Source organism: Mustela erminea, chromosome 16 (genome assembly GCF_009829155.1).
Source record: "Mustela erminea isolate mMusErm1 chromosome 16, mMusErm1.Pri, whole genome shotgun sequence".
NCBI classification, from domain to species: domain Eukaryota; kingdom Metazoa; phylum Chordata; class Mammalia; order Carnivora; family Mustelidae; genus Mustela; species Mustela erminea.
The window spans coordinates 48,249,366-48,269,649 of NC_045629.1; the positions used below are offsets into that span (position 1 = coordinate 48,249,366).

The following is a 20,284-nucleotide window of genomic DNA, read 5'->3' on the forward strand; positions in this document are numbered from 1 at the left end:
CCACATCACATAGTCGATTAGGCACATTTATACTTTCCATGTCACTCTAGCTTATAGTGTTGCTAAGCTCTCTGCCATGACATAGCAATGTCCCTTCCTCCATTGTCCAACATCATTGTCCTCATTGACAGCCTCCTCTCAGGCCATTAAATAACTATTAAGAGTAACTTTGAAGCACGTTAGATAGTCACCAACACTCTTCTCAAGTCCTTTTAATTTCTGCCCACTTGCCTGCTCCAAAGCCCCTTGTGTTTTTCGGCTTTTGTTATAGTAGCACCTCACTTGGAGAAAACAAAATCTATATTAGTTACATATTTCTGTTTAATAAATTACCCCAAAACCCAAGTAGATAATACAATAGACATTGTTTTTAATCTCCATTTTATTAGCCAAGAATTTGAGGAGTGGTTGAACTGGGTAGTTGTAGCTCAGAGTCCCTGAGAAGGTCACAATCAAGACATCATCTGGAACTGTAGTCATCTAAAGGCTTGACTGGGCTGGAGAATCCATTTCCAAAATGGCTCACTCACGTGGCTCTTGGCTGGAGGACTTGGCTCTTTGCTAAAGGATCTCTCCATAGAGTTGGCTGAGTATTCTCATGACATAGCCGCTGGCTTCCCCCAGATCAAGTGATCCAGATCAATTTAGAACAAGACAGAAGCCATAGTGTCTTTTATGACCTAAGCTCAGAAGTCATTCATTGTCATTTCTGTGATATCTTAGTGGTTACACAGATCAGTCCTATTCAGCATGGGAGGGGACTATGCAAAAGTACAAATAGCAGAAGAGGGGTGCCTGGGTAGGTAGCTCAGTGAGTTAAAGCCTCTGCCTTCGGCTCGGGTCGTGATCCCAGGGTCCTGGGATCAAGCCCCGCATCGGGCTCTCTGCTGGGCGGGGAGCCTGCTTCCTCCTCTCTCTCTGCCTGCCTCTCTGCCTACTTGTGATCTCTGTCTGTCAAATAAAATAAATAAAATCTTTAAAAAAAAATAGCAGAAGACAGGGATCACTCATGCGATCTTGGAAGTGTGGTATCATAAGGAAATTAGGCTAAGAAATGAGATCCACTGGAAGGGCTAAGAGGTATAAGAAAACTAAGATATAATAGGAAAAGCCAGACATACAGTGTCCTAAAAGCCAAGAAAAGAGAATATCCGGGGGGGGGGGGGGGTATCAGATGCCATACAGAGATTGAGGATTGAGTAAGACAAGAACTGAAGAAGCCATTGTAGTTGGCAACTGAGAGGTCATTGGTGGCTCCTAGAAAGCATTTTCATGGCAAAATATGGATAGAAGCCAACTTGAAGTGGATTGAAAATGAACAGAAGGTGAGGAAATGGAGAGAATCAGCATGAATTGTTTTTGTTTTTTTTTTTTTAATCTTGACTGGATGTTAACTAGAGAAAGCTGCAGTATCAAGCAAGGGTTTTAAATGGAAGAAAGTTGGGCATGTTCTATACAGAAACAATATATAGCAGAGGTTGATATGCAGAAGAGAGGAAAAATGATTAATGGCATGTGGTCTTAGAATGGGAGAGGAGGAAGGAATCCAGACCATAGGTAGAAGGATTGACCCTGCATGGGAGGAGGTTTATATTGGATATCCACTGCTGCTTAACAGAGCACGTCAAAATTTAGTAGCTTAAAAAAATGCATTAGCTCAGGGTGTCTGGGTGGCTCAGTGGTTTAAGCCTCTGCCTTCGGCTCAGTTCGTGATCTCAGGGTCCTGGGATTGACCCTCACATCCGGCTCTCTGCTCAGCAGGGAGCCCGCTTCCCCCTCTCTTTGCCTTCTCTGCCTACTTATGATCTCTGTCTATCAAATGAATAAATAAAATCTTTAAAAAAAATGCATTAGCTCATGAGTCTGTTGGTCAGAAACCTAGAAGCCCTCAGGAGGTTCTTCTGGTGTCTGCACGGCTCACTTGTGGTCCAAGATGGCCTCACCTACATATGTGCAGTTGGCAGGCTGTTGGACAGGGTACTCTTGGTTCTCTTCCATGTAACTGCCCCCAGCAGACTAGCCCAGGCAGGAAAACCAAAGCAGAAACTACTAAACCTGTTGAGCCCAAGCTTGGAGCTCACACAGCATCTTCTGTCACCATTTCTTCTTGGGCAGGACAAGTCACAGGGTTAGGCCAGATCCAAAGAATAAGGAACTAAGTATTACCTCTCATTGAGAGTTGCTGAGAGAATTGGGGGCCATTTGCAACTCACCAGGAAATAGGAGAGAGAGAATGAGCATGAATGTGAATGGAGATGAGGTCATAATGGGTATTTGCTGAAGGTAAAAAGAAAGAAAAAAAGAGTAAGAGGCTTTTAAAAAAAAGGAGTTTTCCACAGCATCTAATCCTATAGCCTGCTCATATTAGGCATTTGGTAAATGTTCACTGAGTAAATGTTTTCATTAATTATTTATAACATTTCTGACATTTTTTCAAGAACATAGACTTAAAAGCTTAATTATTTTAACAGTATGAAAATTGTAAACTTGTTTCAATCCAATTGGATATTGTGTGTGTGCTATACAGATACACAAAAAGAGGTCTTGTGATCTCAAAATGTATCTTCTGTATACTGTCAGTGAAATTGGGCTTTTAATTAGGAGTGGCCCCTGGTCTCCTATACCTCCTCCCCTTTGACCTCCCAGTGACTTCCAGTGAAAACAAAGACAAAACTAGGACATCACTACAGGGGGGAATTCACAGTATTCTCCAAAGGAGAGTACCTTTCGAGTCCATGTGCATGTCCAAGTCTTCCCAATTTGTTCTTTTTTCATTTTTTTTAAGTAAACTCTACAGCACACATGGGGCTCGAACTCATGACCCTGAGATCAAGTGTTGCATGCTCTACTGACTGAGCCAGCCAAGCACCCCCAACTCTTCCCAAATTAGCTGTGAAAAATTCTTCTTTTTTGTCATAAACTAAAAGTACTGTCGTATAGTTAACCAAATGTTCCCGATTTACTAAATCATTTCAAGTTAACTCTGCCACACATAATCTCCTTTTCTAGCCATGGAAGTCAATTCCCAGAAACCTCCAGTATGGCTCTTGTGTAGGGCACAGCTGCCTGCAACTAGCAATTCCATGTGGGGAGGAAGGATTGTGTGCCTTTGCTCCCCAGTGGCAGTAACAAGCTTCTTTTTACTGTTGCTGACATTAAGATAGCTAAAATCAACAGTGAGGTAAACACTTCTTGGGACCATCTGGCAAGGATTTTAATCCCAAGTATTCTGTAAACACTGACTCCGTTTGAGTACCCGGAACCTACTGTCCAGTCACCACCAACTGCGTCTTTATTTCAGTTTTAGGCAGTAATTGAAAGAGCAAAGCAGTAGACTGGAGACTCTGTCCTTTCACCTTTCTCTCTCAAATATTTCAGCTTCATGAGAGACTACAAGAGATTTACATTCTCTGAGGAAGCTTAGAGGGCCTTATGAAGTGACCAATAGAGGTAAATGGGGCCCTAGCAGTTTTGGTCATTAAGTATCTGGTAGCTAAAGCGTACTTGGAATGTCTTCATTTTCTGTTGGGAAATGCATTCACTCTAAATGAGAGGCAGAGCTTTGGGGCTGAGTTTTATTTTTCCTGTATTTTTCAAAGTTTCTTCGTAAAAATGATTTGCAGTATAACCTAGTTAAGACTTTTAAAGTCTTTCCCCAGAAATGGCAAAGACAGGATTGTGATAGGGCACTTTATTCAGTCCCAAGGCTGATTTCTGGAGTTTTCTACAAGCCTGCATGAAAAAGAACAACTGGGGATTATTTCAGCTGTGAAGCACCCAGCGGAATGACTGCTGGTGCTGCTAATGGTCTCTCTGTCCCTCCTCTGGTAATAAATTTTAGATATTGAAATATAGCTTTGGAGAAAAATGTACTGAAGATTCCTTAAGCTTTTTACAAGACACTCAGAGGTTTTTCACAAGCCCATGCTCTGGAAATGTGAATTCTTGATGTCTAAACATAAAGGTCCTTTACTGAACTAGTTTTAAACGTGAATTTTCATACGGAGTACTTGGAGAAAGGGAATGCAGCTGGACCATTAAAGCATGGTATTTTACCATTTTTAAGTAATGGGAAATACTGATTAAGAATGGTATAAAGATTTCAGCATACATAATGTGATTGTCTCTAATCATAACCTATTAGCACAAGTCTGTAACAAAAGCATTAGCTCTGTTAAAGACAATGGCACACCTATTATACTGTGGTACTTTTTAATTATTTCCATACTGAACAGGATATTGAAGAGCTTATTATCTAAAGGTCAGAATAATGCCCAAGACATGGCCAAGCCCAATGAGTGTCAGATGCATGGAATGTTGGATGACTTCATAGTTATGAAATTATTTCATTTCTCATGATAATTCCTGACTTGCCAAGTTAGTGAATTTTAAGAACTCTGAGAGCAGATTTTAAGATAAATGTGAAATAATCCATACTTTTGGAGTCAGGGACTTCCCTTCAGGCATTAGTTCATATTTGACTTGCTTGACTTACACTTGGGGATAAAATGAGTTAGGACAAGGTCTTAGATACCACATTCCCTTACTGGGAAAGAAAACCAACTTGCACAACTTTGGCTCATGTTTCTTGTTATACAGGCACTGAGAAGCAGCGGTTGCCATGAAATACTTTATTTAACCTTTACAAAAATGTTTTCTTAGTATGGCAAGGCAGTTTAGTTAAATGAAAATAAATAACTATAAAAAATTTGGATTTCTTTAAATCCATCTGTTGAATTCTTTTTTTTTTCTAATTAAAAATTAAGGATAACAATTATAATTGTCTAAATTGCCATGATGACTAAAAATAAAGATTGTGTCAAACTGTTTTATCCTTTCTTAGGACACGTGTTGGCATGTCTTCTATTTTACACTAAAGGAAACTTTGCTGAATGATGAATGTTACATTTGAGAACAATTTAAAAGAAAGTTTTTTAGGTTGGGTTTCTCTATTGTTTATATTTATATTTAGTCAAAATTGATTTTCAGACAAAACAGTTTTGCTCACAAACTCCAAATATTTTTCCAAACCTGAATGACTATTAAACAGTATGTCTAGTTTTTGTCTTACTGGTTTCCATTCTCAGTTCACCTAAATTATTCTTTATTGTTTCTGTCCAACATGCTTTTTTCTCTTCCACTGAAAAGTTGGGTCCAACCAAGGGCATGGTGACCATTGGCTATCATTCTGTCAAAAGAGTGTATCTATACAACACTGAAATCTCCTGGCTGTTGGAGATTAAGCAATTGAAGTTGTTATTTGATTTAATTAGTTTAAAAGAAAATAAGAATTGTCTCATATTTTATGGACAGACCATCCTTTTCTGTACTCACACGTGCAGATACACGTACATATCACATTTTCTGAATCTTCACTTTTCAACACTTTGTGGCAGTTGTTATCTTAAAAATACTCACACAATTCTGGATATAAGGCAGCCATTAGTATGTTTTTTCAGTCACATATCATTTAAATATAGGGAAGTCCACACCCTCTAGAAACATGGAAACAATATATATGTGTAATGCTGAACTGACCTCTTCAAAACCAATATGTCCTTTCATACGTCTTTTACTATGTGCCTTTATATCTGATTTTATGATTAAAATATCCCAAAAATTATACATAAAATTATATTTTTAATGTATGAGAGAATTTGCTCACGACATCTTCTTCCAAGAATTTTTTTGATGTATAGAATTTTTCACTAATTTAGATAATTTGGATTTAGGTAATTTTTTAGTAAAGAATATACTTGAAGCATCTCATTGTTTTGTAGACAATGTATAAATCAGAAGTACCACAATTATTCACCCTACTCTTACTTCCTTTTTAACTTCTTTTTCATAAGTATATAATTTTTAGCTGGATACTGAGCAAAGACTGATACCTGAACAGTGAAAAACCATAAATGAATTTTTTAATTTGGATTTCTGTTTAGAGTTACTTATAAAATATAATTCTAATTTTAGAAAGATTCTATGATTTGCTTATAGATACGTTGAAACATGGATAAGCCTTAATGTTTGCTAGAAATGTGTGACATTTGACATCCTATTTACCCATGGAAATTCAAATAATTCACCGTAAACTATACGATGGAAGGACACAATGCACTGTTTTAAAGCTATAGAGCCTTATAGATGGAGGATATGATTGAATTATTTCTTATTTATATTAATTGTGTATATTTTGTTTTTCTTTCATACCGTGACATTTTCTGTCCTATTTCTTTATATATTTGTTTTTTAAAGTTTTCCTTTTTTTTTTTGTAGCAGTTATTCCTACTTGCTCTACTCCTGTCAGTAGGAATCCTTATTCTGCAAATGCATTTTTTAGTTTTTCCTGCATTTATTGTTTTATCTAATTACCTTTTTATATCACCTATTTATTTTAAGCTCAGGCTTTTTTCTGTTTTTGCCAGAGTGTTCCTTCCTCTCAGTGGTTTTCTACAGTTTTACAAAAATCATGTATTTTTATACAGTTTAAAGAAGACCAAAAACTTTCTTGATATTCTTTGCCTGAATTCTGCAAGAGGGTGTTTATGGTAACCACTCTCTTCTGTTCACTTTTTAAGATGCTATCCTCCTCCCTTTGCTTTGTAATTTTTTTTCCAGTGGTCACATGGGTTATTTTCAGTGTTTGTCAGTGATTATAGTATATGGATTGTCCCTGGTTAGAGTCTGTTATCACTTGAGGAACAATGAGATTGTTATTCTCGTCCCCAGCTGCAGGGCAGAAGGACAAAGTCAATTCCTGTCTCACTTCCCGCTTTGTAGCTGGCTTGTCCTACTATTTCTCAGCTATACAGAGGTGACACCTTTTCCTACATCTTTTCATGGTTCTTGGATACCCCAAACTGTCACACTTTATGAAAAACTACAGTTCCCCTTGTTCGCAGCTGTTTTTGTTGCTCCTGAGTCCTCCTTCCTCTGTAACAATTATCTCATGATGACCGCTCATAAAATACAGCGGCGCATGGCCACAACCTGTGTCTCCCTGGGAGCTACTCTCTCTCTGTAGATGTTGAAAGACCAGGGAGATAGTGAAGAGCAGGACATCAAACGGCCTAAGAAACTGTCAGTTACTTTCCGCTGCGTCTCTAATGCTCCGTCAGGTCCCTGGTGTTCACTGATGACTGATGCCCGGAGGGGAAGCGGCGGCCACTGACAGCGAATTCTGTGCCTCTTTCCGTACCACTCCCTTGAGGGCAGGTCCTCTTCTGACCCTCACATCTCCTCAACCCCAAGAACCTACGCATGCCTCTGCCTATGTAAGAGCAAGATCTGGCTTCCTAAAATGATGATTTTTGTTCCAGTATGACTCTTTCCTTTCCGGGATCAAAATTCAATGGTTCCATTTGGGTTAAGATCAAAGCTATCAGAGGATTGTAAGCCGATGAGTTCATACTATAAAGTTAATTTTCCAAATTACATTGACAAGAAGTAGGACAAGAAGTTGTTTGTTGGCAAAAACGGTTTGAAGCTATAGCTTGCTACTTTTAGGACCTGTCCCTGTTTATAATGCAGTCAGTGTGCTTTGTGGACGTTAATTTTGTGCAGAAAGACCCACGCCAAGTTAGGCTGTCGCCTGCTTTTGTTTAGCAGAAACAACAGCCCTGTCTATCTTTTATTTACTCTATTTCAACATGGTTTTTTCATGTTATTTCTTTTCATAACTAATATGTCCTCTGGTCAATCTTTTAACTCCCCAAGCAGAATACCTCTGGAGTCCTACAACAAATTTTCCTTCCTCTCATAAAATTTTGCGGCATAATTTTTCTTGTTAAATATCTGTTTCTTCCACTCCATTCTGAGCATTTCCAGTGTGAGTAATGTGTCTCGTTCATCTCTATATCCACCATGTGTGGCTTAGTTCATTGGCTTATGGTAAATATTTAATAGATGTAGATCCTAAAAATATTTGCTATATTGGAAAAAAAAAACACAAAACTATTGCCCTGGGGAAGAAAGCTCAAGTAATTACATTAAACTGCTCCAAGGATTATGTGAATAAGTATTAGAGCAAACCAGACCCTCTCGGAGGGGCTCGGAGGCTACAGAGATGAACTGACCATCATGTCACCCTTTTTAGCAAAGCGGCTGCAGTGCAAATGAGAAAGTGGTGACACAGACTGGGACAGAGGGGGAGACTTCAGGCAGGAAGCTGAATCTGAGTTACTAAAATAGAAACGTGTCATTTCTTTTCCCTTAAAATGTAGACTCTGTATGCTTTCTATTAGACGTTTTTCTTTTTAATAACATTAATGTTTATCTGATTGCAAAATAATACATATTTATAGTATGACATTTGGAAATTACATAAAAGCACACAAAACACATACACAAAGGACTACTTAAAACACACAACCCCAAGATAACCACTGTTAGCATTTCAGCATATTTCTAGCCATTTTCTCCCCTAAAAACATGCACAAGTACTTTTTCTTCATTTTACAAAAACGGAATGAATGTATACTGCACATGTCTTTTTATAATTGCTTTTTTCCCATTACTCTATCGCTAACATTCTCAATGTTTTTTCGTGCTGTGATTGTTTTCTTCAGTAGTTTGAGAGGATTCTACAATCTAAGTGTGGTTAAGCACACCAGAGTCGGCACCACTTACTCTGAGTTCCGATCTTATCCCTGCCCTCCCAGCGCGGTGGCCCTGGGCAGCTCGCACAGCCTCTCTGTGACCTGGTTTGCTTTTTCATCTGTAAGATGGAACAACAGTACCTACCTCATAAGATTGTTTTAAGGAATAAATGAGAAAATGTATAAAAAGCACTGAGGCCAATGCTCGGCACATAGTACGTGTCTAACAAATGATAGCTTTCATTGTTTTTACAATATTTTATTTGACAAAATATTGTTTCCTAGCAATGCTTAATTTTTATTATTAAAACAGTGCTGGAATAAGCTTACATCCAGGTAAATCTTTGCACGTGTGTATGATTATCACCCTACAAGAAATTCCTATGTAGAATTGATGAGTCAGTATCTGAAACTCAAGATTTTTGACAAGGGCTAGACTCCAGCGACAGTGTTCATTCTAACGTGTGTTGGGACTGTGCCAGGTTTCCCTTTTTGTAACAGGTTGTTCTAGGCTGATTTCACAATATTTGTGGCCTTCCTTGAATTCAGTTACGAGGGCAAACCTACAACTACTCCTCTTTGGTGGAAGAGCCAACAACCCAGCGCTCGTGTGACGACACAGTGGCCTCTGTTATCTCACCTCCTGGACCACTGATTTGGAAAGCTTTCTTTCTCTTTCTCCTTTTCCTTCCAAAATACCCTGCATCAAAGAGTCCAAATTATCCACTAGAAAATAAATCAATATGATTTATTTCCACTCTTCTCGTTCCTTACTTGTAAGATTGTGTTCTATAAATAAATGTAAAAGAATATAGAGGGTCCTGAGAATTCCAGTATTGAATCAGGGTGACATGAGGCATTAGCCATTATCTAACAAGTTTTCCACTTGGTTTTTTAGCATTACATCAGATACTCTGAACATCCTGAAATATAACTGCCTTGACAAAAAAGTAATGAGCAACATATTTCATTTTATTTTTATGTTAATTTATTGGGACGGCATGTACTATCGGTTCTTTTTTTTTTTTTTAAGATTTTATTTATTTATTTGACAGAGATCACAAGTAGGCAGAGAGAGACAGAGGCAGGCTCTCCGCTGAGCAGAGGGCCCGACGCGGGACTCAATCCTGGGACCCTGGGATCATGACCTGAACTGAAGGCAGAGGCTTTAACCCACTGAGCCACCCAGGCGCCCTGTACTATCAGTTCTGCTTGCACATTCCAAATAAGCAATTAAACTTGGATCTGTATAATTTGATCTACCGCTTTCCAGATATTATTTTAGATAGACAAGAATTTTTAAAACTATTTTAACTTAATATTCCTCCAAAATGCTCACCTACTCTATCATTTGGGATCTACTTTAGGCTTTAATATCAGTATTACTGGGTCTGAATTGTGGATTGGAAGGATTACATTGATTTGTAATTTAATCTAGTATCATCATCCATGTGAAGTAAATCTCCTGTGTTGAAAGGTCATTCAAAAACTTGGGATTGTTTTTAAGAGTACACTTACAGTTGATAAGCACTTGATAAGTACTAAGAGTACACTTACCTTGATAAGCACTGAATAATACATGTAACTGTTGAATGACTGTATTGTATACCTGAAATGAATAATACTATATATTAACTACACTGAAATTAAAATTTTTAAATTTTAAAAATACAGTGAGACAAAAAGAAAAATATTTTAAAAATAGGAATTATTTCTTTTTTTTTTTTTTTAAGATTTTATTTATTTACTTGAGAGAGAGACAGAGAGAGCATGAACGAGGAGAAGGTCAGAGGGAGAAGCAGACTCCCCATGGAGCTGGGAGTCCAATGCGGGACTTGATCCCGGGACTCCAGGATCATGACCTGAGCTGAAGGCAGTCGTCCAACCAACTGAGCCACCCAGGCATCCCTAAAAATAGGAATTATTTCTAAATATTTTTATTTAATACTGTATTTATGACATTTTAGGCACAGATATCACTAAAAATTTTTAATGTCTACTTTGGGTTATTTTTCAATAATCCTCACTCATTTATTTATTCAACAAATATCTGTTGAATGCCTACTATGCACTAGGCTCTTGGGATATAGTGATAAGTTTAGAAGTTTAAAAAATACACATGATGCCTAAGCTTTAATATATATTAACAATACATATTTAATAGTTTATTTCACTTGGATTGAATGTTAATTTTTTTAGAACACCTAAAATTTCTACCAAGCGTATAATGGATTGGGAAAATTTTTGAAGTTATTTCAATTTTCAATTTCTTCTTAGAACATTACGTATTACTGTACAGTAAATTATAAAATTCAAAAAAATATAAGTGAACCTGAAGACATTTTTTATTTGTGATTATTTGGGTAGGAATCATCTTGATGACAGTTTTAAAACGAATAGTGAAATAAAGTTCACAGACAAGTATCTGGTACCTTCACTTATGTTTAGGATATAATTTAAAAAATATAGCCATCCCCCTTTCTTTCTTTTCCTTGGTGCACTGTTTTCCTAGATGTCGTCTTATTTTTCTTTCCTCTGTAACTGAATCAGGAATTCTCCCTTTGGAGGTGACTATGGGTGGTCTTGAGAGCTGACCCCAGGCCTCTGATCAATAATTCAGTTTTAACTTTTATTTTGTATTTAAAAAAATGACCAGAGAGCTGCACATGCTCCCATTTGAGATCTTCAGTGGAAAAACCATGAATTCAGTCTGGCTGCCCTGGGGGGTGGTGGGGCTGCTGGAAAAAAAGAAAATGTAGCCCATTGGGACCTTCCAACAAGCATGGCCACCGTACAACCTGCCTTATTGCTTAGTTTCAGTTCCCACTGAGAAGTTCAAACAAGAGTAGTTCCTATTTTGGCTTTTTCCCCCCAGTGGAAAGTATTAGCACTAGCTAAGTAGGCCAAAAAGAATGAAAAGCCTGAATAGAAAGAATGGTAGAGGAAGTGAGTCAGTAAGGGAAACTTAATAGGGAAGAGGGGAAAGAAAGTTTCCAAGTTGATAAGAGAATGTAAAAATACCATGGGCTCCAGGCAACAAAGGATAGTTATGTGGGGCCTAAGGCCATTGCTTCATCTCTCCTGTGTTTGCAAGTTTCTGGCCCATCTTGCCTTTCCTCCTGACTATGACAGTTGCCCTCCTTCCTCCACACTCCACTCTGAATCTCCTTTCAACACATCGATCCCCTATACAGAAGACTTCGGTGGCCACCTGCTAATTCTTCAATAAAGCACAAATTCCTTACTTAGTAAATCAGTGCTGGCCACAATCTAGATCTCCCTGTTTGACCTTATCCCTGACTCCCGTTTTTCATGTTCCCTTTTCTCCAGCCATTCCAGACTGTTAACCTTGCCCCCAAGCATACCCTCTGGCTTTCACATCTCACGTTGTCCCTTAGACCCAGAAAGGACCCGCTGTCTTTGCCAGTCAAAACCCTGTGGTAACTCTGAGCCCCAACTGCTTCCGGAAGCTTTCCTAATCCCACCAGCCTGAAACAAGCTGTCCTTTCTCTAGACTCCTGTATCATGTTGTATCTCTCCAGATGTCTCTTGTTTTATTGTGCATGCTTTATTTTCCCCATAAGATCGTAAGCTCTTTGCAGGACAGAAGACACGGTTCTTCCTCCTTCCTTCCTCCATAGCGGCTAGCATATCAGCTTTCTTATAGTATCTGAGTAAGAAAATATATCAGAGGCATGATAGAAAGAAATCACATTAGGATCAAGTAGTCTAACACGAATTTCACCTTCTTATTCCTGAATTTAGTCCCTTCAGTATAGAAAGAAAAGCAGATCTATGAGTATTTGTTTTTTCAGTACCTGGAACCATGAAATGTAGTCATTTAGGGTGCCTGGGTGGCTCAGCAGGTCAAAGGCTCTGCCTTTGGCTCTAGTCATGATCCCAGGGTCCTGGGCTCGAGCCCCAAATTGGGTTCTCTGCTCAGCAGGGAGCCTGCTTCCCCTTCTCTCTCTCTCTCTCTCTCTCTGCCTGCCTCTATGCCTACTCTGGCAAATAAATAAATAAAACCTTCAAAAAAAAAAAAAAAGAAAGAAAGAAAGAAAGAAATGTAGTCTTTTGGTTCAACAGAACAGAACTCCCCCCACTCAGTGGAGGTCCATGAGGGTCCGCATTGCTGTCTAGTGCCTGAAGTGGACACACCCATGGGAAGGATGACCCAAGTAGGGTTGGGCCTTCTCAGGTCCTTTTTGTAGGTTTTCTCTCTTAGGAATGCAGTTCCTTCCCTAATAAATGATATATGTCTAATAGCTATTTAAATGCTTTGAACAGTCGACCAAACATTACAAATATTGTACCAGTGATGCATGTGGGAAGAAGTGTGATGTTTTTCTCCCACCTGACTTTTCTGTGTGAACTAATTCCAGACATATCTGGATTTTCATAATTCAAAGAAAATATCTACGCCAACATTTTGAGAACACATAGGTGCCAAGCGAAACCCAACAACATACTCCTTGGTGACATTCAGTCGGTTGAAGCTGTGTACACAGAGGGAGCCACTACCTAAAATTGAGCTCATATGCAAATGTGAACACTCCTCAATTCCAATTACGTTGTATACATTAAACCTTTAGAGGCTGTGGAATTTTCAGGAAAAATATAGCCGAGCTTGACCTTAAGTACCTTGCCTCATTATTTTTTTGTCATTTCCAGCTACTAGTCTCTCCAAAGAAAACAACTTTCTTGTTTCTTTTAGTTTTGTGTGTGCCCTGAGCTTTATTCCCAGTTGCTGCTACAAAAAACTGAAATGGTTCCAAACACCACTATTGTTTTTCTTTTTTTTTTCTCTGTAACTAATATTTAAAGATCAAAGATAACTCTGGTACTTTTATGTTGTAGAGTGTATGTAAGACCAAATTTTCCCTAAAGGTATTTGCTGTCTAGGACTTTTTTCTTTTTTCTTTATTCCCTTTCTTTCCCTCCCTCCCATTCTCTTTCTTTTTTTCTTTCTTCCTTTCCCTTGTTACCTTTCTTTTCTAGAAGTCATCTGGATGGTAGCTTTTTGATTTCCCAGGGTCACTGGAAGTAGCATGGAGGAAGAATTGGAGTGGGGCCATATGAAAAGCAGGGAGATGAGTTAGGAGGTTTTGAAAAAATACTTTATTAAGGTGTTTCCAAACAAAGAAACAAACAAATCCTCCCTTAACCTTCCACCAAAATCATATTGTGATAACTAGTGACCTTGGGAAATGTTTTAATTTAGGTACTTTCGAAAGGCTCCTTCTAATGGTAAAGCAGAAAAATAATCTTTCTGTCAAAAGACTTTTATTATTATGACAATTCCCATGTAAATTCTTAATGTATTTATTTTAAGGGCCCATTATGATAGCTCTTATACAATGTTTTTATAGTTTTATTCATTCTGTTAATTGGGAAAATGTTTCATACGATCAGCCTTTGGTTCGTTCTTTTAAAAAATTATATACGACATGAAGGAAATGGTGTGTATATTATACAAATGTTTTTCCTAAAATGTCAGTTTTATTTCTTATTCTTAGTAATTGGATAGAACACTGTTTATGTTCATTTAAACATGTATCCTAAAGGAGCAGTAATTATTATGTTGTTTTGGAATACTTGTTCAGTTAAACTGATTTTCTTCATTGCATTTAGTAGGTAGGAGTGGAAATAGAAAATATTTGATGATCATGGAAGAAATCTAAATATTAACCACAATTGGCAATAATGTGTGAATAAATATGAATGTGAATCAGGAGACTCGTTTGGTAAATGCTACAACAAATAACATGGCTAGCAAAAAGTAGAACAAAGACATTTTTTCATACATTCAAAATGTTGAAGATAGTTCTCATATGATATATGTGATCTCATAGAGTATATTGAACGAACTGCATCCTCAAATTGCTGTTTTGTTCTTTATCAAGAGAATAAATAAGGAATGGCAATTTAGGGTCAAAAATAATGCAGCAAATGAAATTTTACTTTAATTACTGTCTAGCCATAAGAGGGAATAAACTATCAGCCAAGACCCGTGTTCTTTGATCTCACACTTCGACCTTCTTGTCCTCCAGATGAATGAAATGGGCTTTTCTCAAATGTTCAACAGGCCTTTTACCATTTGATAGGACACTTATTTTTAAGAAGGTTTAAAATGTGATCTGGAAAACCACATTGACTCTCTGTGGCATATTTGCTATTCTTAGCCTGCTTGAATAAGCTGGAAGTGGATGAATAATGCAGGTTAGAAAGAAAACAGATGCTAAATATTACAAATAGGAAGGTTTTCCAGCAATGAGACTTTCATTTTAGGACTAGATTTTTGTTGGCACTTTTGGCATCGTGACGATTATTGTTTTTCTCTCCAGCTGTTACACATCTGTATTGAAGGTTGGGGCAATTGGCGCTGGTCAGAGCCCTTCAGTGTGGACCACGCAGGAACGTTTATTAGAACTATTCAGTACAAGGGTCGGACTGCTTCCCTCGTCATCAAGGTTCGGCAGCTCAGTGGAGTGCAAAAACAGGTGAGTTCCTTGTGTTCGTGACCCAGACAGCTCTTAATTCTTTGACACAATTAATGGAAGTGAAACTTAAAGAAATGAAAATAATTCATAATTTAAAAACCCACAGTGATAAGCCTGGGTATTTTTGCTCCCACTTCGTATGTGCTTGTTGATGATCCTGAGGATGGTGATGGCTTCAAACCCTTTGTCCCACATCTTTTACAAGAGCTGCTAACGAGCAGTAAAATTTACTGATTTTAGTTTCACCTCTTCTCCCTGTCATCACCTACCTTCTGGTGGAGGTGCTAATGAGCTGTGAAATAGCCAAAAGGCCTTTATTAAGGAAGAAAAGAAGCACTGGGTGTTGGGGACTCTGGATAATCCAACAGCGGATAACCAGGAGTTGGTTCTCAGACATATCAGAATAATCTTCGAGAAAGTGTTGTGATACCTCCTATGACAGAGTGGGCCTGGGTCTCCAGCAAGCTTTCTTTTCCTAGGAGTTAATATTAACTGCAGTAAAAATTCACTACGGTCTAACTCTTGGCATATAAAACCTCAGCTCTCAGCACATATTTTTACGTATTTTATAAAACTTCCTTTTGGCTGTTTTTGAAGTTCTAAGACTGCAAAGGGGAAAAAAGTATCTGACACTTTTTTTGTGTTCTTAAGATGTGAAAATGTGGTTTTTAGAAGATGTTTTTCAAGCATGGCGCATATGACAAGAGTAGAAAGGAAAAAAGGAAGTATTAAAATCTGAAAACTGGCTTCACTGCACACATCATAACTGGATTTGTCATAAGAGTTTTAACATATACATCTGCATCTGGACTGTAAGTCTACCCAGAGCTTATGTGAACTGAAGACATGATAGAAATAGCCCTCAGTCCCTGGGAAAGGAAAAGGGGAGCTTTTCTTATCAAGCAACATGGGCTGGTCCATTGCCGTGTGCCAGGAGCAGACAGGAAGCAAGTGGTGAGGTGAACAGTAGGACCTGTGCCATATACGTTCTTGATCTCCACCTAATCAGGGAGCTGGACATCATGTTCTCATTATTATGGGCTATTATTCTTTTCACAGAAGTGAAAAGAATAGAGCAGAGGAATCTTCCCAATGAATTGACTATTCCTCAAGTAATTATGGATTGCCTACAGTAAAACAGAGTGAAACGAAAGACACTATGTGACACAATCTTTGCTCTTAAGCTGCAAATTTATATAAACCCAACTGTATGTCGGGCACCGTGTGTGTCGCACAACTGACAGTAAGTGTGAAGGGAATTTAGAGGTTTCACTAGAAAGATACGATTCAAGTTGGGCTTTGGAAAACAGAATTTGGATTAAGAGAGGACATTCCAGATAGACAGTATAATATAAAGATAGGAACATGGGACATATTGGTCTTATGGGGACCCATGATGGGATCAGCCTAACTGAGCATGAGCTTTGAGCTACAGAGTCCTGCGAACAAGATGTGTCACTGACTTTCATCTGCCCTCAGAACTGTCATACTTGGATATGCTCTCAGTAAATATCTGCTCAATTAATACATTCTGGTTTTCTGATTCTGTCACTCATGGTCTTTGAAGAATGCCTTATCCACCTTCCCATTTACCAGCATTCCTAAGAAATGGTCATTCAGCATCTGTTTGAATACTCCCAATGATAAGAGGCTCATTTCCTCACACAGCAGCCCTTCCCATAAATGATTACTTCCATCTCTAAAGGAAGCTCTTTCCTGATTTTGAACCCAAATCTCTCACCGTTCAGCCAGTTTTTACCACTCTTCAGAACTTGGGAGATGTACACAATAGCTTATGGTGAGGACTAAGTTATCTCTCCTCTGTATTACAGCCCTTCCAAAACACAAGGGAAGCCAAGATGTTTCCCCTGAGCTTCCGTTAGGCCAGTGGTTCTCAAACTTGCATGTATGTCAGAATCACCTAGAAGGCTTTTTAAAACATAGATTGCTGGGTCCCACCCTCAGAGCTCCAGATTCAGTAGGTCTTGGGAGTGATGTGCCAATTTATATTTCTAATAAATTCTCAGGTGTTACTGATGCTACTGGTCCAGGGGACCACACTTTGACCACTGTGGCTCTGGTCTGAACTTTCCCAATTCATTCAGCTCTTTTGCATATGGTTGCTAGAACAGTTACCAATTAATGGAATGACAGGGTCACTCCATGGAGAAATAGTTTTCCACAGAATATCATTGGTGGTTAAGATCATAACCACTCTGGCTGTGTATTCCCTTGCTAGCTATGTGATCTTCAGGTTAGTTAACCTCTTTGTGAATCAATTTCCTGACCTGTGAAATGAGGATAGTAATAGTGCCTTTGTCATAAAGTTAGTGTGAGAATTAAATAAGTTTGTAAAGTGCTTAAAAGTAGCACCTGGCCTACTGTCATAACTCAGACTATAGTTACAAGAATGAAATAGTCCCAGGAATCCATATCATTGGTTAGACTTTGTTGTCTTAACGCCAATAGTGCCTTCTTCTGGGGCACCTGGGGAGCTCAGTCGGTTAAGCATCTGACTTTGGCTCAGGTCATGATCTTGGGGTTCTGGGATGGAGCCCTGCCTCTGGCTCCATGCTCAGCAAGGAGTCTGCTTTCCCTCTCCTTCTTGCTCTGCCCCTCTTCCCCCTCACATTCTCAAACTCTCTCTTCCCTTCTCTCAACTATATAAATAAAATCTTTAAAAAAAAAAAAAAAGACAGGGCACCTGGGTGGTTCAATGGCTTAAGGCCTCTGCCTTCAGCCCAGGTCATGGTCCCAGGGTCCTGGGATCAAGCCCTGCATCGGGCTCTCTGCTCGGCAGGGAGCCTGCTTTTTCCTCTCTCTGCCTTCTTGTGATCTCTGTCTGTCAAATAAATAAATAAAATCTTTAAAAAAAAAATACAAAAATGATAGTGCCTCCTTCTTGCATAGATATTATATACCTTCAAGGAGTAATATTAAATTTTAGGGATAAATTAATATATACTGTGTTCCTGAGGCAATACTACACATTGCAACAGTAGGTCATAAGTCAGAAAAGTTGGCCATGGAAAGTACCTTTTTTAAAAATTCCCACAAAATGTTACTTACCTTTTCTTCCCTCTGACTAGAAGAGATTTCCCAGCTCTAATATCTATTACCTAATATCTCGGGCAAATTTCTTAACCTTTCTGAACATCATATTCCTTTTGCAAAATAAAGCACCCAGTAAATATTAGTTCACTGTTGTTATTTTTGTGTTAACTATTTTAAAATATTTCTGAAAACATAGGAAGGTCTAAAGTAGAAAAGAAAAGTACCCATATTTCTGCCACCCAAAGATAAATACTATTACTACTTCAGTGTATCTTTTTCTACTTTTTTTCTATGCAGTTATTTTTAACCAACTTGAGATCTGGTTATATAGTTTTCAACCTGTTTTTTCACTTAACATTATATGATGCTTATGTTCTCGTGTTATCTGCAGAGATGAGCTATCTTTTTAATGGTTGCATAATTTGCCACGTGGTATGTTGAGACCCATTTAGGTATCCACTTGTTGCTGCACCTTTAGATAATTTCCAACTGGTTGCTAGAACAAATCCTTAAATAAATATTTGTGTGTATACATATGTATGTCAGAATGTCTGGATCTGTCCTCAAAATGATTTGCTATAAAATTTAATTACCTGAGCAAAGGGTGTGACTGTTTTTGTGGTACTTGATGCATCTTCCCAGACTAAAAGGATATACTTTATTCTTTAACAAAAATACATTGTTTTGTGTTACCAGATACTTGTTAGGGCAACATTAATCCTTGAAATAACTAAATATGTGTTATTTGGCCCAACCAATCTACTGACTCTCTGAGTTTTTCAGACTATTAGAATTTCTTAAAAATCTTAGTGTAAGGAGGGGTTCACAAAATTTTGGGACTCACAGAAATTTCCCATGCATTAGAAGTTTAAGGAATCCTTTTAATCATCCTCTCTGTTAATGTCAAATCAACAGATTTTAAGGCATCTGGTGACAAATCACATTTCAGGATTTCCAAATGTTATTCATACCATTGGATGTGTAGTAATTATTTTCTGTAGGGACTTCCTCTCACACTTTTCTCTGCTTCTATCTTATTATAATAAATTATCTTACTTTAAAAAAAAAAATGTAGAATGTAGCCAGGCAGGAAAGAACCTTTCGGAAATCCATAATGGAAGCATAGCCACCCTCCCACTGCATTTACTTATTTACTTTTCTGAAAGAAGTGCCGTCTTACTGGCAAAGTCCATTTCCAGCCCTCTGTCATGGAAGACATACACACACACATTCATACACACAATTTACACTTTGAGTTTTAGCATTTATTGTCATAGCCAAATGAGATTGGGCTCTAAATGAGGGCCATTTTAGTCACTCAGCAGAACCGTGAGAAGTGGAGCACAGAAACAGCAATTCATTTTAACTGAGGAAGAAGCAAAATGTAAAATGGTTGGTACTGAACGCAGGTAATGCTGAAAGGTTCAGCAGACCACCAACTTCAAAATAACTGCTGCATTGTTGTGAAAACCCTTTCTAGTCTTTCAGTTGGGTTTAATTTTTTATTGTCAGCATAGATTAACTAAAATTCAGGTTAGTTCCAGTTAAAGTACATCAGAGACATAGGATTTCCTCAATTAGCCAGGTTGGGAAGGAAGATAAGAATCAAGGTTTCAGAAGAGCTTCGTGGATTCCTGCCTCTCTAACATCTTGGCTTCTTTCCTTCTACCCAACCTGGGCTGGGAAATTTGCAATAAACCACAGCTGCCTAATTTCAAAGATTTTGGGAAGTGAGTGTGTGCAGCTCACTGATGGACCATAACTACATTAACACGCCCCCTGATAATGGAGAATTGGCTGACGCCTGAACAATGAGGTTTGGTTGTCTGTACCCTGCCTTTCGTATACCCCTGCCATTTCTCCAACTGAATGATAATTGACCACATACAAAATTTTCAGGAACTTTGTACATAACACAGCTACCCACGAACACACAGTGACTTCCACGTATCCTATCCCCTCATTGAGAAAAGCTTTACCACTCTAAAAAACGTAAATGTACATATGTACGTATGTATATATATTGTATCTTTATACATACACTTTTAATCAGGGCTAAGATATCATTTTCCAGTGCATCTGGTGCTCTGGAGTTATTCTTTAATATCACTATTCTTCTTGGCACTGATCTAA

At 38.2% G+C, this 20,284-nt stretch overlaps 1 protein-coding gene across 7 annotated transcripts in view; it reads left to right on the top strand.

The window, feature by feature from the left end:
* Positions 1–20,284, top strand: part of VPS13B (vacuolar protein sorting 13 homolog B) — a 769,746-nt gene that overhangs the window by 693,325 nt on the left and 56,137 nt on the right. For all 7 annotated transcript variants that reach the window (XM_032316089.1, XM_032316090.1, XM_032316084.1 and 4 more), the window contains one exon: positions 14,942–15,097. In XM_032316089.1, coding sequence (XP_032171980.1) covers positions 14,942–15,097 — 156 coding nt within the window. The remainder of the gene's footprint in view (positions 1–14,941; positions 15,098–20,284) is intronic.